General features: G+C 36.9%; 1 protein-coding gene across 1 annotated transcript in view; it reads right to left on the minus strand.

Moving 5' to 3' along the window:
- The window catches only part of CNTNAP2 (contactin associated protein 2), a 1,037,491-nt gene that overhangs the window by 704,643 nt on the left and 318,662 nt on the right, over positions 1-14,186 (minus strand). The window contains exon 2 of the mRNA XM_053940221.1: positions 10,479-10,589. Within this exon, the coding sequence (XP_053796196.1) occupies positions 10,479-10,589 (111 nt within the window). The remainder of the gene's footprint in view (positions 1-10,478; positions 10,590-14,186) is intronic.

The following is a 14,186-nucleotide window of genomic DNA, read 5'->3' on the forward strand; positions in this document are numbered from 1 at the left end:
TAAGTTCCAATTGAGCTTTCACCTCTCTAATTTTCTAATTACCTGACTTAACAACATCCTAAACACCTCGTGAGTTGCCTGCCCCTTTTTCCAAAGGTGATACACCCTCTTTTTTTTTCCCTGAGTTTTTGCTGAAGTTCACCAAATATTAAGAACTTTACTATTTCCTGGTCATTGTACCCTAGACAGCCTCTGACCACCACATCTCCCACTAGCCTCCTCTGTTTGTAAACAGCAGGTCTAGTGGAACTTTCTCAAATCTCAGCTACAGTGATAACTTAATAAAGAAAATTATTCTCTCTCAGCAAATATTTTCTCTCGCTCAAAAAGCTCTGAGGAAGATCTATACAACACTCCTGAACTGTCATACATCCCTTCCGTTTCCACCTTTACTTCACAGTAGAAGGCCTGTGTAAAGCTGAAGCTTTCTAAAGAAAATTATTTTGCTCACTAAAAGTTGATATACTTCTTCAAATGAGGCCCATTTTTATCAGCGTTAAAGTGATTCTTACACATAAAAAAGAGTTAAAAATTAGTTTCGTCTAAGTGAGAAAAAACAAAGAGAAACCACTAACACATCTATGACATGAGACTGGATGCTAAATCAGACTATTCCAGATCCAGAGATATTTTTGTGACTTATGTAGTAACTTACATACAGAAAAACAAGTATTAATGTTCTGTCTCTAACTGTGTACTACTCAGATTTTCTTGTGAATAATCTCATTGTGAAAGCTGAAACATGAATAATAGCTGCACCCTCCCATCCTGCAACAAATAGCCTCATTTTATCACATTATTTCTTTTCTCTCTTTCAGCATATAACTGTAGTGGGAGGTTATAATGGTAGCCAAATAGCTCCCATTTCTACCAGCATTTATGCTTGTTTATGACTTATTTGGGAAAGGCAATGCTCTGGCTCAAATGCTCAAAGCAGCAATCTATCAGTTGCACTAGACCCATCTGTGTAAGGAAAACCTGCGCTTTGTGTGCAGGAGAGGGTGAACCACTCATATCATCTGGCAGGAGACACTGACCTTGGGAAAAGCTGACATGCATCTTGTGCACCCTCACTACACATCTTTGCTTTAATTCCAGAGCTCTGTACTTACACAGCTCTGCATACACATCTGAAGTATCTGTAGATAAAACCAAGTCTAGGATATCTAAACTCTCAGCCTCTGCTGCTTTTAAGTATACATTGACTATTAAAAGAGGTTGGCCAATATAGTTGGCCAATATAGTTTTCCTATATTGAGTTTTTGGGGTTTTTTTTTAATCCTGCATGTTCCCACTGTTCTGTGCAAGCAAAGTAGCCCCAGTGTCTGAGGAACATGAAGTTTTCCAGCTTGCTTGTTCCATGTGCCAACTCTGGTGTAGACAAGTTCCTTGTGACGCATTGGTTTCAGGGGCCATCTAGTTGAACTCTAATATGCCATTACGATGCATTTTTCAGACAAATCTTCATTTATATTAAGTCAACAATTTAATCGTAGTGTGCCAGTTTTTTATACAGAATCACAGAATAGTTTGGATTGGAAGGGATCTTAAAGATCATAGAGTTCCCAAGCTTCCTGTCATGTTCTGGGACACCTTTCACTGTTCAGTCCTCCATCCAACCTGGCCTTACACACTTCCAGGGATGGGGCATTTGCAACTTCTCAGGGCAACCTGTTCTGTTCCCTCACCCCTTCACAGTAAAGAATTTTTTCTTAATATGCAATATAAACATTCTTCCAGGTTAGAGATATTTCCCCTTTGTTCTGTCATAATGTTCTCTTGTAAAAAGTCCCTCTCTACCTTTCTTGTAGGCTCCCTTCAGGTACTGGAAGGTTGCTATAGGGTCTCCCCAAAACCTCTTTTTCAGGTTTAATTTCCAGCTTGGCTTAAACCATGACAGTATTCTGAGTAGAGCAGGAGAGCTAATCAGGTCTGCATTTTCAAGACGAAGCCAGTAAGAACACCAAAAGAGATTTCTTATCTACTTACTTAATATACCAAAGCTGTTTGAGAAACTGTCAAATTAAACTCTCAAAGTAGTTGAAAGCTCAGAATTTGGCTACTCTGGGGATAAACAGCCAGAGCAGCATTGGTACCCTAAGGATATGGGAAAAGTATATTTGTGATATATGGATTCAGTCTGGCTCTCTGTGAGGCTGCCTCCTCTCTGCCACCAGCACAGTCACCATCCTGCCAAACCCAACTACCATCAGAAACAATTAATGAACTAAGCTGAATTTTGTCTGAAAGAAGCTAGCTACTCAGTAAAGCCAGGGTGATCTGCTGTTCCCATCCCTGTTGCCCAAGAAAGCTGCCCATTTGCCTTATGTCTCTAGCTGCGCTTGGAACTGCTGCCTCTGCAAATGATTGCTGTAAGAAAAAATGTATAAAGTTGGAGAGCACAGTGTTATTTTTTTTTCCCTCCTCTCCATCTACACATGTATGAAATAAGCCAATTAGGTATTCTGAACACTTTAATTAACAAATTAGTTATGAACTGGAAAAACGGTCATGCTTTCTGTATTCATCAGGCTACGGTAAATTAACATAAGCTAATGATGCCTTTTTTAATGCAATTACTTGAGCTTCACTCTCTACAGACTTTGTTTCTTGGATTGTGTTTGGAATGAAAAGAGTGATGTCTTTCCTTTCTAAACTTATTTTTTCAATGCATGAGTCTGTCCTGGATATACACTGGCACTTTTCTTTCCTCTTTGGGATGCTTCTTTTTCCTGCATCTTCACAAAATTCACTGTCCTCTTGCAATGAATGTTTGAATGTTTTTTCAGAGGAATGAGCTACTGCAAATATGTTCATTTGTCTTTTTAAGAACTCCTTCTACAACTAATACGTATTTATGAAAAATATTTAATTAGGCCAGATCGTTAAAACACAGAAAACAACTTCTGAGGTCAACCAAGTGACAATCACAGTTGCCTTCTAAAGGTGGATATAATTGTTTATGGGGAGAAAATCAAAATGGGGTGCATAACTATTTATTTTGAAGGTGAAGAATAAACAGAAGTGATTATATGGTAGGATGGAAGGCAGCTAAAGACAGAGAAAATTTTACACCTTTTTTAGATGGAAACAATGAGCTGAACCCAAGTTCTTTATGGATTTTAAAAGAAAAAAAACAAACTCAGAGATGGAAGTTAGTGCTACACTAAATATTTATTATGGGTAATACCAAAAGGACATGTTGTTAATAAAATGAGAAGGTTTTCATTTACTCTCACAGGTAATGGAGCTCCTAAAGGAGCCATATCTTGAAATGATTTTTTAAAAAATTTAAAAACAAACCAAAAAACTCAAACAACATAGACAACTCCACCAATACAAAACATCAGTTGCTTTTATTCTCTCTAAAACATTCCAGAAATACTGTTTATACTGTGTGCAACACAAATAACACTATGTCACACACAAACATGTTTTTTTGGGGTATATTAATAAGTGAACCAGTAGAGGCTTATCATTTTCAACCATAAGTAACTTTCCATTTTTTTAATGGATAAGTAATTATTTATTAAATAAGGGCAATCAATTTGTCCTGACTTCTGAAAACCTAGTTAGATCTACACTTGTTGCATCCTGGACTTTGGGTTTAGGTCGGGGTTCTGATGTGTCTTAGCAAATCCTGTGTACCCCCATGTATCCCCCAGTTTCCCCCCCCTTGCAGTACCCGGTTCCCGAGCTGCCTGACCATGTGGCCCGGGTCCTGTGCCTCCTGTGGGTCCTTTCCTGTTGTTATCCCTCCCCCGTGGCTGGGGCCGCCCCAGGCCCCTGGAGTCACCCCTGCCACTTCCCCATTGGCTCCTACCTTCCACACCACACCCCCGCAGCCCCGGGAGTGCCCGGGGCCCTGGCACCGTCCCTCCATGCCCCTATTGGTTCCCCCATGGCCGGGACCGCCCCGGGACCGCCCCGGGTCCTGGTGCCATTCCCTACTGTGTCCCTATTGGCTTTCCCAGACCACGTGACACCCCCCGCTCCTCCCTCCATAAAACTACCATGAGGCCCAGTCCGGACGGCCATACTGTCCAACTCAGGAATTGGGAGGACATCAATAAAATGCTCTCAGCTTCTGCCGTGGGGAATTTGGTCCTTCCTTCTCCCCCTTTATCGAGGTCCCTCACACGCGGCGGTAGAAGTGGCCGACCCACCTTCCCGGAGCCACGGAGCCCGGGAGCAGTGGCGGGACCGGGACCGGAGGAGCTGCGGTGCCCCGCAGGGCACGGCGGCTGCTCCGGACCCGGGAGAAACACCAGAATGCCGCATACACTGTTCATGAGATGGTTTTAGCAAGCTTACTGAAGTGGACTGTAAAATTTGTGGTTATCTAAAACACATATTTACAGAAAGAGAACTGCAGTTTATTTACTTTTTAAAAGGCAACTTATTTTGGTGATTTAGCTCAGCAAGAGCTCTCTAACAGACATACAAAAGCTAAGTGGATTATACTACTCTCTCATGATTTTAACAGTTCTCTTATGCTACTCTGTTCGTTACTTTCAGGATCTTGTCTACTTACAAAAGAAAATATATACTGTAACCTGGATAGTGAACTTCCAAACCACTGGCAAATACATAACCTTTTCCTAAGAAGGTTTTAGTCAAAATACAATGAGTTGTGTTGTGTACAGGTATTCTTAGTCAGCTCAAAGGTGTCCTTGTCAACACAAGGAGATCACAGTATTTAAGGTGATCTACAGTATGCATTCTAACTGTTCATTTGGACAAATGTTAGTTCAGAGGGAGCACCTCCTTGCTTTAATATTCATACCCAAACTAAATTGCTGGCAAGTCCTGTGAAGGTATAAGCCCAGACTGCTCACACAATCCAGGCTGATGCTAACTGACCCTTCCACATTCACTTTGCTGAAAGGAAAACGACATAAAATCCTTCTCATTATACAATAGCAATAAACAATTGGAGAAGTAGTGATATTCATTATAGTATTGGAGATTTTAAAAGTGAAGGTAAAAAGAGCCTAGGCTAGGCGTTCCTAGAATCCTTCAAAGACAAGGATCTAACAAGCATTTTTACCTTTTTTTTTTTAGTAGAACCATTGCCATAGATCTGATTGACTTACTGAAAATGGTCTGGGGAATAAAATAATCATAGCCCATTAGATATAAATTCTTACATCTTCCACACAGAAGGCACAATTTAAAACTTCACCGAGAAATAAAAAAGAACCCTGTCACAATTACACCTATGCCAACACTTAAAATTTCTGATGCTTTTTTATAGTCACATTAATAACTCAGATAACAGGCCAAGGTCAGCACACTGATTGAAAGGTAACCTGAAAGCTTAGATAAAAGTTACACAGTGGTGCTAGAAAGACTGCTTTTTGAACATTGATTGCTCTACAGATACTTCCTTTCATATTACGTTATCAGTTTCATTGGTAGCATCAGATTCCCTGTTAATACTGGACTTAGAACCCTTGGGTGTCAAATTACCTCTTTTTCATTACACTGTGCAAAAGATAATTTCCACATATCCAGAAATTCATTATGACCTTCATACTTTCATTGTCTGCTGGGATTACTTCTGAAGTTCTGAGACTCTACTCAGTTTCGAGCAGCTTCCAATTATATTATGTAACATTACATTATGTTGAAATAATGTAGAATTTCTTCCCTGAATTAAAATGGTATGAGATGGATGATAGGCAGCATTAATTCTCGTGCTAGTGAGAAGTATAGGGTCCAATAGCTTGGGAACCATTAAAAGGAAGATTGATAATTCATTATATCAAACATGTGCTAAGAATACGTCTTGTGACATGATGCAGTCCATTGATCCTACTGATGGCAGGTCATAACATGTTAGACCTTATCACCTTGACATCACATATGAAAAAGTTACTGAGGATGGATTTTAAAAACCTGTAGAATTAAGTAATTGAAAGCTCTCCTATTCTCTGATGCCAATTTAGCTACTTCTGTGGGAGAAGAGGTATGACAAAAATGGAAGGAACTGTAATCTTTTTAGATAGTCTACTGACTAGATTCCAGTTAAAAATTGATCTGTCAAAGACTTAATGGCATATATTTACCTTAGAAATCAAAATTAATTTTTTTCAAAGATAACACATCCCCATATTCTCCAAATTGTATACTGAATAATTTAATATACTTGGAATTGTTTGGTTTAAACAGGAGGTGAGCTAATAATTGACAGAAAACTCAAAATATTTTTCTTAAGAAATCCATCAAAAGCAAAAAGTTTTAGGATTTTATAGCATTGAAATATTTCACAATGCTTGCATATATATAGATAAAAGTGATAGTGACAGACACAAAAAAAAAAAAAAAAAGAAAAACCATGAACATTTCTCCTCTTCTGTGGTGCTTTTTCCCCTCACATAAATTACAGACATTTCAAAAATAATCTGTACCTTTTGTTATACTAGCACTAAATAGCAGACAGATAACTTTAAAATTAAAATGAAAAATATGCTAAACACTATGATACAGTAGAGCAGTAAGAATTAGTTGTTTAAAATGAAATATTATCTTACTACCAAAAGGATAATTTGATAGAAACTGACTACATCTGGCTTTGTCTGAACAGTTGCTAATTCAGTACTGTTTAAATTTTTAAGTACAAGTCTTTACTTATAAGCCTTTAACATAATTCAGGAGCCACCACACTACCTTTGCCAAACCTACATTCACTATGAAATTCATTGCATCCTTCTCTCTCCACAGAAGTTTTGTCACAGCTGAATTTCAAAAGATCTTCACCCCCTTGTCTTTGCAGGCCTGATGGGAATAGCAGCACTTGCTTTGTCCAGCATTAACTCTAGTTAAATCTGTTGATAAGTAGTAGTATATCTAGTAGTAATATAGTTGTTCACAAAGAAAAGTATCAAATTTGTCTACAATTTCCCTACTTATTTCCATTATAATAAAATGAAAGTATTTTGGTTGTTTTTATCAGCTGCTATGATTAAAAGTGCCCAAGAAGGCAGAAGAAGGAGGGGACCCCATGAGACAGACTTTGGGGGTCCGTGAATGAGAAAGCTGGTATAAAATGCAGAATTGCATTGCACACCCAGGTTTTTGGCTCTTTGTGATAAAGAGTAATTATTACAACTGTGATAAGAGCCATCACAGTTGTAATGATTATATAAATCAAAGATTCTTACTCACTGACAAGGAAATTTGAAAACATGGAAATTTTAATATGTATTGGTACAAATTTGCAAAACACTGACAGACCTGTAGATAATCACTAAATATTTGTTTCTACAATAAGGAATTCCTCCTATAATGAAAAATAACCTTTTCCACCCCACCCACCCCCCCCATCTCCACCTCAAAAAAATATAGGATATTTCTCCTTATTTAAGAAGAAATAACATTCAGAACAGGAAAAAGCAACAATGCAGAAGAATCATCATGTAAGTTGATTTGGAGAAGTTAGCATTTCTAATCAAATTTCTGTCCATCAAATCTGCATTTCCTTTGAAATAATTGTACATACTAACCCATAAGTTGTTGAAGGCTTACAGAGATCAAAGTAGACAGATGTAAAAAATGTGAAATATTTCACAACAATATGACACAAAAACCCACCCTACATATACAGCCTGGCAGTTTCCAGATCAATTTCCACAAAGACTTGATTCCATTTGCCTAAATCACTAGTTACAGGATTTATAAATAAAGTGTTTTCAAACAGAGTAAATTCATGGATGTTTCTGCTTTTGAAGCCTCCTAAAAACTACTGAAAATAATAAATTCATTTTGGTGTGCATCCTTCCAATTGCAACATTTATAGCAGGAAACTGAACCGCAACAACTATAGTGACAGCTCCAACCTTCTTAATAACATGATGTGGCTGTTCAGGGAAATCAGTGTCTTAATCAATGGAATAAAATACACTATCTATTCAAATAAAGTGTTTTGCCAGTCTAGAGTGAAGTGCCATGAAAACAGGAAAGAAAAATAATTGCGTTGGAGAGTAGAATTTTCAAATGTGCATTTCTTTAATTTAAAGGGTCTGGGACCAGAGGAGGGGGAGTTCTTTCCATTTAATGACTTGAGCACAGTGTAGTTTAAATAGCACATTTGATTTGGGAATCTATTAGCTGATAATGACTCCTTGGAGAGAAAAAAATTGGATTCACTTATTACTGGTTTGATTAGGAATATCTGTAATTCTGTGAAGTTGTAAAATAGCTCAGTATTAAAACTGAGCTATATTCCATCACTTGCAGAAGCATAAACACAGACAGACAAGTTCCTGTGTTAAACACGCCTGAATTCTGGTACTTTTACTGCCACTAGGATTAGAAAAAAGATGTTGGTACATGTACATAGAGCCTCAGTTTCGAAAAGTATTTGTGCTATGCTTCACAGATACTAAGAGATGGATAATAACAATCTAGCAAAGTTCCTATTTAGACAAAGAGATGAAACTGCTATTTAACAAAGAGGTGCAACTAAATTTCCAGTAAGGAAATAAAGCCAGTGTTTGATTAATGACAACACTGATCCATATTGGTAAAGAAATGTCATTAAAAGAAACTGAGCTGTAGTGATTATAAGGGTAAGAAAGGGAAAGGTAAATATAATTATAAGAAAAAATTAAATTCTAAATGTCAATCTGCCTTTCACTTAGAAAGGCAGAAATACTCATCTAAAACCAAAGGAAGATCCTCCCAGCAAAGCTGATGCTAAGTTGTATTTTATTAAAGTGGTTCTAGTGGCCTTTTTTAAAACTTAGAAGAGAGAATAGAACAGAAATGGACATAACTATAGTCATACAAGAGAATTCAACCTAAACGATGAGCAGCGTTTTAAAATTGAAACACCACTCCTTTCATCCGATGAATATTTAAAGACACAACTGAAGGGACCTGACAGCCTACCAAAACACACATCCAAACACACTGCCACAGAAATCCTGAGAACTACAAAAGGCATGTAACAAAATACATGAAGCACTGAAATAAATGTCTGTGACCAGCATAAAACAACATCTATTCTCATTCAGAAGCAACAAACCGTGTTATCTACTGGTCTGCAGGCCTAAAACCAAAGAAATTGCCAATGCTCCTGTCTGGCCACAGGCTTTGCATCAGATCTGCAGATCTGTAGCACTAGAGCTCATCAGTCATATTTTCTCTAAGCTAGTCTTTGGCTTCCGTTTAGCTTTCTTGCAATAGCAATTTTTTAACAACCAGTAACATAACCTGATCTGTTTTACATTTAACTTAGCTGTGTGATTGCATGTGCTACGGTTTACTAGTATAACAATTTTGATATATTTTTGTACCTATCATCCCTTTTCTGCAGAGAATAAACTGGTATTTTATAAAAATGTAGGGTAGAGGACCACAACCATGGGATGACAGCAGAGGTATTAAATGTACAGGCACAGGCTGACATCAGAGGAAGCAGGACTATAAGTAACTCACTATGTCAATTACTAGTCATTAAAAGAAAGTAACTCCAGGGCTTGGCTAAAGAAAAAAAAAAAAAAAAGAAAACAAATGAAAACTGAAAAGCAAACAAACAAAAAAACCCAAAGAAGGAAATAAAGAGATCAAAGAGCAAGAATTCTACACCTGTAAAACACAAATATGCAGAGAAGTTGCAGACCAGTAAACCAAGCACAGTGTCAGGGCTCTGAGAGTAGAAAAATGCCATAATTGCATTACTCAGTGGAGAACCCACTCACTCTGCCAGTGAGCCTGGGGGTCCCATTTCAGCCTCCAGGTACTACCTGAGCCACATCACAGGCTCCATCGTGCCTGGACTCACCGCATATTCTTCCCCACTTACAGATTAAGCTTCCTGGCTTGACATTAGACTCAGCTCATTCCTTCCTACATGATGACCTCCAGACAACTGGCAGAGCTGGCAGTGCTACCAGCACTGTTTGTGGACAGGGGATAGTGCCTCAGTATCATTAAACGACATAGGCCATCAAATTTATGCACCTGTTCTTTCAACCACTAAGTCTGAGGCAACTTTGTTATGTCTGAACAAAGTATTACAGATACTCATTGCATTACAGATATATATGCAAAAGCCAAAGCCCCTGTGATGACAGAAAAAAACCTAAATGACAGCAGTGGTTGCTGAGGTGGGAACAAGTTACATCAACAAATCACATCAAAGTTGTTTATTTTTGTTCCAACCATGACCTTGCAAGTACCAAACAAAGACAGGTATACCCTTTTGAGTGAAGTCAATGATAGCTGTACTGTATGAGTCCATTGACATCAGGCGTGTGGCCCATGCTGCTACACATTACTAGTAGTGCCCTTTTCCCTGCAGTGAAATTACTGTCCCGTACAATGAAAGAGAAATTAATTCATTTAATAAAAAACAGTCTGTTCAAACAAGAGTAAGCAATAATATTCCACATAAAACACATTTTTGCATTAAAAATAGAACTCATTACTTTTTGAAATATCCAAACATTAAGGTTGAAAATGTCCCTTACCTCCTCGCTTGTTTAACTTGGCATACCCTGGCACATAGCTGCTTGTCATGGATGATGAACTGCTGAAGGAGGAATGCGATAGTGCTGAGACCAGAGGTTCATCACACTTTTCTGAAACACAGGAAAACAGATTCACTTTATGCTCTTAATTATTCATATGCATTAAGTGACAATGTGCCCATTATTTTCCCTCTGGGTGATGACAAATCCTTGTTATTTTTGTTCATGTGGAATGCATGTAGCTACATCAGAGCTTTTCAACAAAACAACCCCTACAACGACAAACCAACAAAACAAACAAAATCTCACCTCAAAAACCATAAGAAAACCCACAAAAAACCACAGACACACACTCTGACATGAGAAAATAAAGGCTTCAAGCATTGACAAAAAAAAGTAATGGTAATATCTATACATGAGCCATCACCCTCCCTTAGGGATACAGCGGTTGAACAAAATAGCCTACCCTGATATACCTGGGATGTTTTTGGTGACACAAAAAGCCAGTGCTAAAGAAAAGTATTATCATGACAGCTTTCTAAGAAGTAAATAAGATACACATTTTCATTTCTGTAACAGAAGTGCTAATAAATCTGATATAAAAAAAAAAGAAAATAAATTAGGGAATATTAATTAATGATTATGAATTATGAATTATCAGATACAACAGATTCATTGAAAAAAAAAAACTATAGTAGCTAATCACTATAATTCATTTGAGTACTTCACTTCCATTTTACCCCACTATAAAGAAGATTAACTTGGTATTAGAATCTAAAATGGAAAAAACTCAAAATCAGTATCTTAGCCTTCCTAATGAAGAAAAAACTGTAAATCAAATCTCCTTCTTTTGTATTATATAAATTAGAATGAAGAGAAATGGCTTAGGTTTTTTCAAATACTTAATAAATGTACCGCCTTTTGTGAGTTTTTTTGTGGTAATTTCAACAGATGGGAGAAATATGTAGCTTAAATTACTCATTTACATCACAGGTAAAACTAAAAAAAAGCCTTGGCCTACACCAGTAAGCCTAACTAATCTTTTTAAACACATGCACTGCAGCACAGTCTCTGCTGAAAGTGGAAATACTCTCAATTTATGTATCTAGAAAGCATTTGGTCACCATAGGTGGTCTACAATAGGTCTAAATATGCATAAGCAGCATATTTAATGCACAGCCACAACACCTAGTTTTGGTGCAATTAAAAGCCAGTAGTTTGATCAGACTAGATCACACATGGAGACCAAATTAATCCTACCTTCTAAAGAAATTTAGGAGGAAAAAAAAGGGGATTCTGAGTGAATCAAGTAATATATAATGCAATTCTCCTAAAATGTACAGTCTCACATAGTGAAAAATAAAATTACTTTCACAGGAATAGAAACTGAAATACAAATAATTCAGGAATCAGTATTTTGACATTTAACAAAGAAAAAAAGTGTCCTTTACAAATCTCCAAGTTAACAAACATTAAGGGGAAAAAAGTCCACACAAGCAGAAGCAAGAGTAAAGGGCAGCTGCTTTGGACTGAATAAAAAAATAATTCCAATGACTTTTAAGCTCACTACCACAGCATTTAATGATGGAATTTTGACAAGGGAAGATAAATGGTTTGAAATATTATTGTTTATACTACAAACCAGAAAGATTTATTTCCTCCCTCTGCTCTGGCTGCAGCAGACCAGCACATTTGGTCAGAAACCTGCAACTGGGTGCTCCTCACACCACATCCCTGCAGCAGCACACTGGGGCTGCACACACCTCTGCACACACCTGTGTTTTCAGATCCTGGGTGCCAGGTTGCTTTTATTTCAGTGAAAGTGGTACAAAGTTAGAGCTAAGAATAGAAGTGAGCAGCAGACTGCCATAACTGCCAACTTTTGTCCTAAGTGCCATAATCATATAAATGCAGACCTACTTGACAAAGTTTTTCTCAAGTATTTCTTTATCTATCAGTTTATTTTATGTAGATCATAATAGCTTTTCAGCTTGCAAACTGCTTGTCCTGCCACTTCTTTTTCTGTGCTACCTAGCTAGAGACTTGAAGGCATTTGCCATTACTCCTGTTGTCTAGGTAAAAACTGAATGAAACATTTAAAAGCAGAACAACACACAATCAGAAGTTTTTAAAAATACATAACACAAGCTTTGTATATAATTTTCAAATGCTTATATTACATGACATTTACCCTTAAGGAAAAAAAACATGTTCTTACAGTAATGAAAGCTAAGATTGAACATGTACCTTTGTTCTGTTTCCTGAAGGCTTTTAAATATATTTTGGAAAGTAAATTGTTAGGTTTATACAGTTTTCCGCCACCCATAGCTTCAAACTGGGTGGGAAGAAAAATCTGCATCTTTCTGGAAAATACTAGAATGGTAAAAATTTAGTTACAAAAAATGTGTGCAATTTATGCAATTTGATTTATTACTAATATAATGGGAGGCTACTATATTACTATAGTCTAAGAAAGTAAAGTCTTTATTACTATAGTCTAAAAAATGTGAAATAAAAGATCTATCTTAAAACATAAACAAAGTTTTAAAAAGTTATTTTAAAAATGTGAGCAAACTCTTCATTTCCGCAACAGAAATAAACATAGATTTTTGACATTGGGCTCAGAAAAAACATGACAGATGAAAAAAGCCTCTCCCAACAATAGAAGCTCATTAGAACTTCAGATCTTTTACTGGTTCCAGTAGCTATTGAGAAAATCCCTTCCTTTTAATTTGACAGCTGTTATATTTTGGCTACTACTGAAGATGCACAAAAGGAAACATGGAAAATTTATTTAGAATGAATATTAGTTTCTAAATCATTAATGGTCTGCCTTATCACTGTTTCCCTAATTCATACTCTTGGATTCAAAAGAATAAAACAGAGAAGCTTGACTTAGTAAAAAAAAGTCCCATGGGGGCATCCTTCTCTTTGCCACTGTGGTCACAATTTTTACAGACAGTCATGAATATGCTTCGTGTGATGTATGTGTGCTTCTGAAGTATTTAATCTGAGCCTCAGCCCTCTGAGCCCTGATTTCTTAATTTGATTGTAATCATCAAAACTGTGGTGGGGGCTAGGAAAAAATCCTGAGTTGATACCATTTGCCTTCATTGTTTAGAACTGTAATCCTCTCCTATGTCCATTTTGACATACCAAGTAATAAGAAAAAAAGTCTCACTTTCTCATTGTTCTAAAAAAACCAAACCTCCCAATCTGCCTGCTCATTTAGGATTTAAAGTATGAGAAATTCACCATAAATGCATATGAATTACAGGAAAGGACTATATTTCAGATTAATAGATGTAAAAAAGTTATTACATCTTATCATTAACTCATTACTTTAGGTCCAACAGAATAAAAGTTAAAAGACTGCTTACATAAACTAATATTTCTAGCCCTGTATGAAAGTTTCACTAAATATCTTGCACTATTTAAACTTCCATCAGAATATGAAATACTGTTATACCAAAGATTTAAGAAAAAACAAAACAAAACAAAACAAAAAAAACAACCATAAGAACCTTTTATTCTTCCAGCAGTTTTAGTTACTTCCTGCAGAATTCACTTTTTTACTTACCAGAATCATATATACCTTCCTGTTACTGAGATATAATAGCCTTCCCCATATAAGTCAATGCACTGTGCCCTGTTGATCAATTACAGAGCACACTCTTCTGCCAGCATCGCAGCAGCAAAGGAAAAAAC

Source organism: Vidua chalybeata, chromosome 1, assembly GCF_026979565.1.
Source record: "Vidua chalybeata isolate OUT-0048 chromosome 1, bVidCha1 merged haplotype, whole genome shotgun sequence".
Lineage (NCBI taxonomy): Eukaryota > Metazoa > Chordata > Aves > Passeriformes > Viduidae > Vidua > Vidua chalybeata.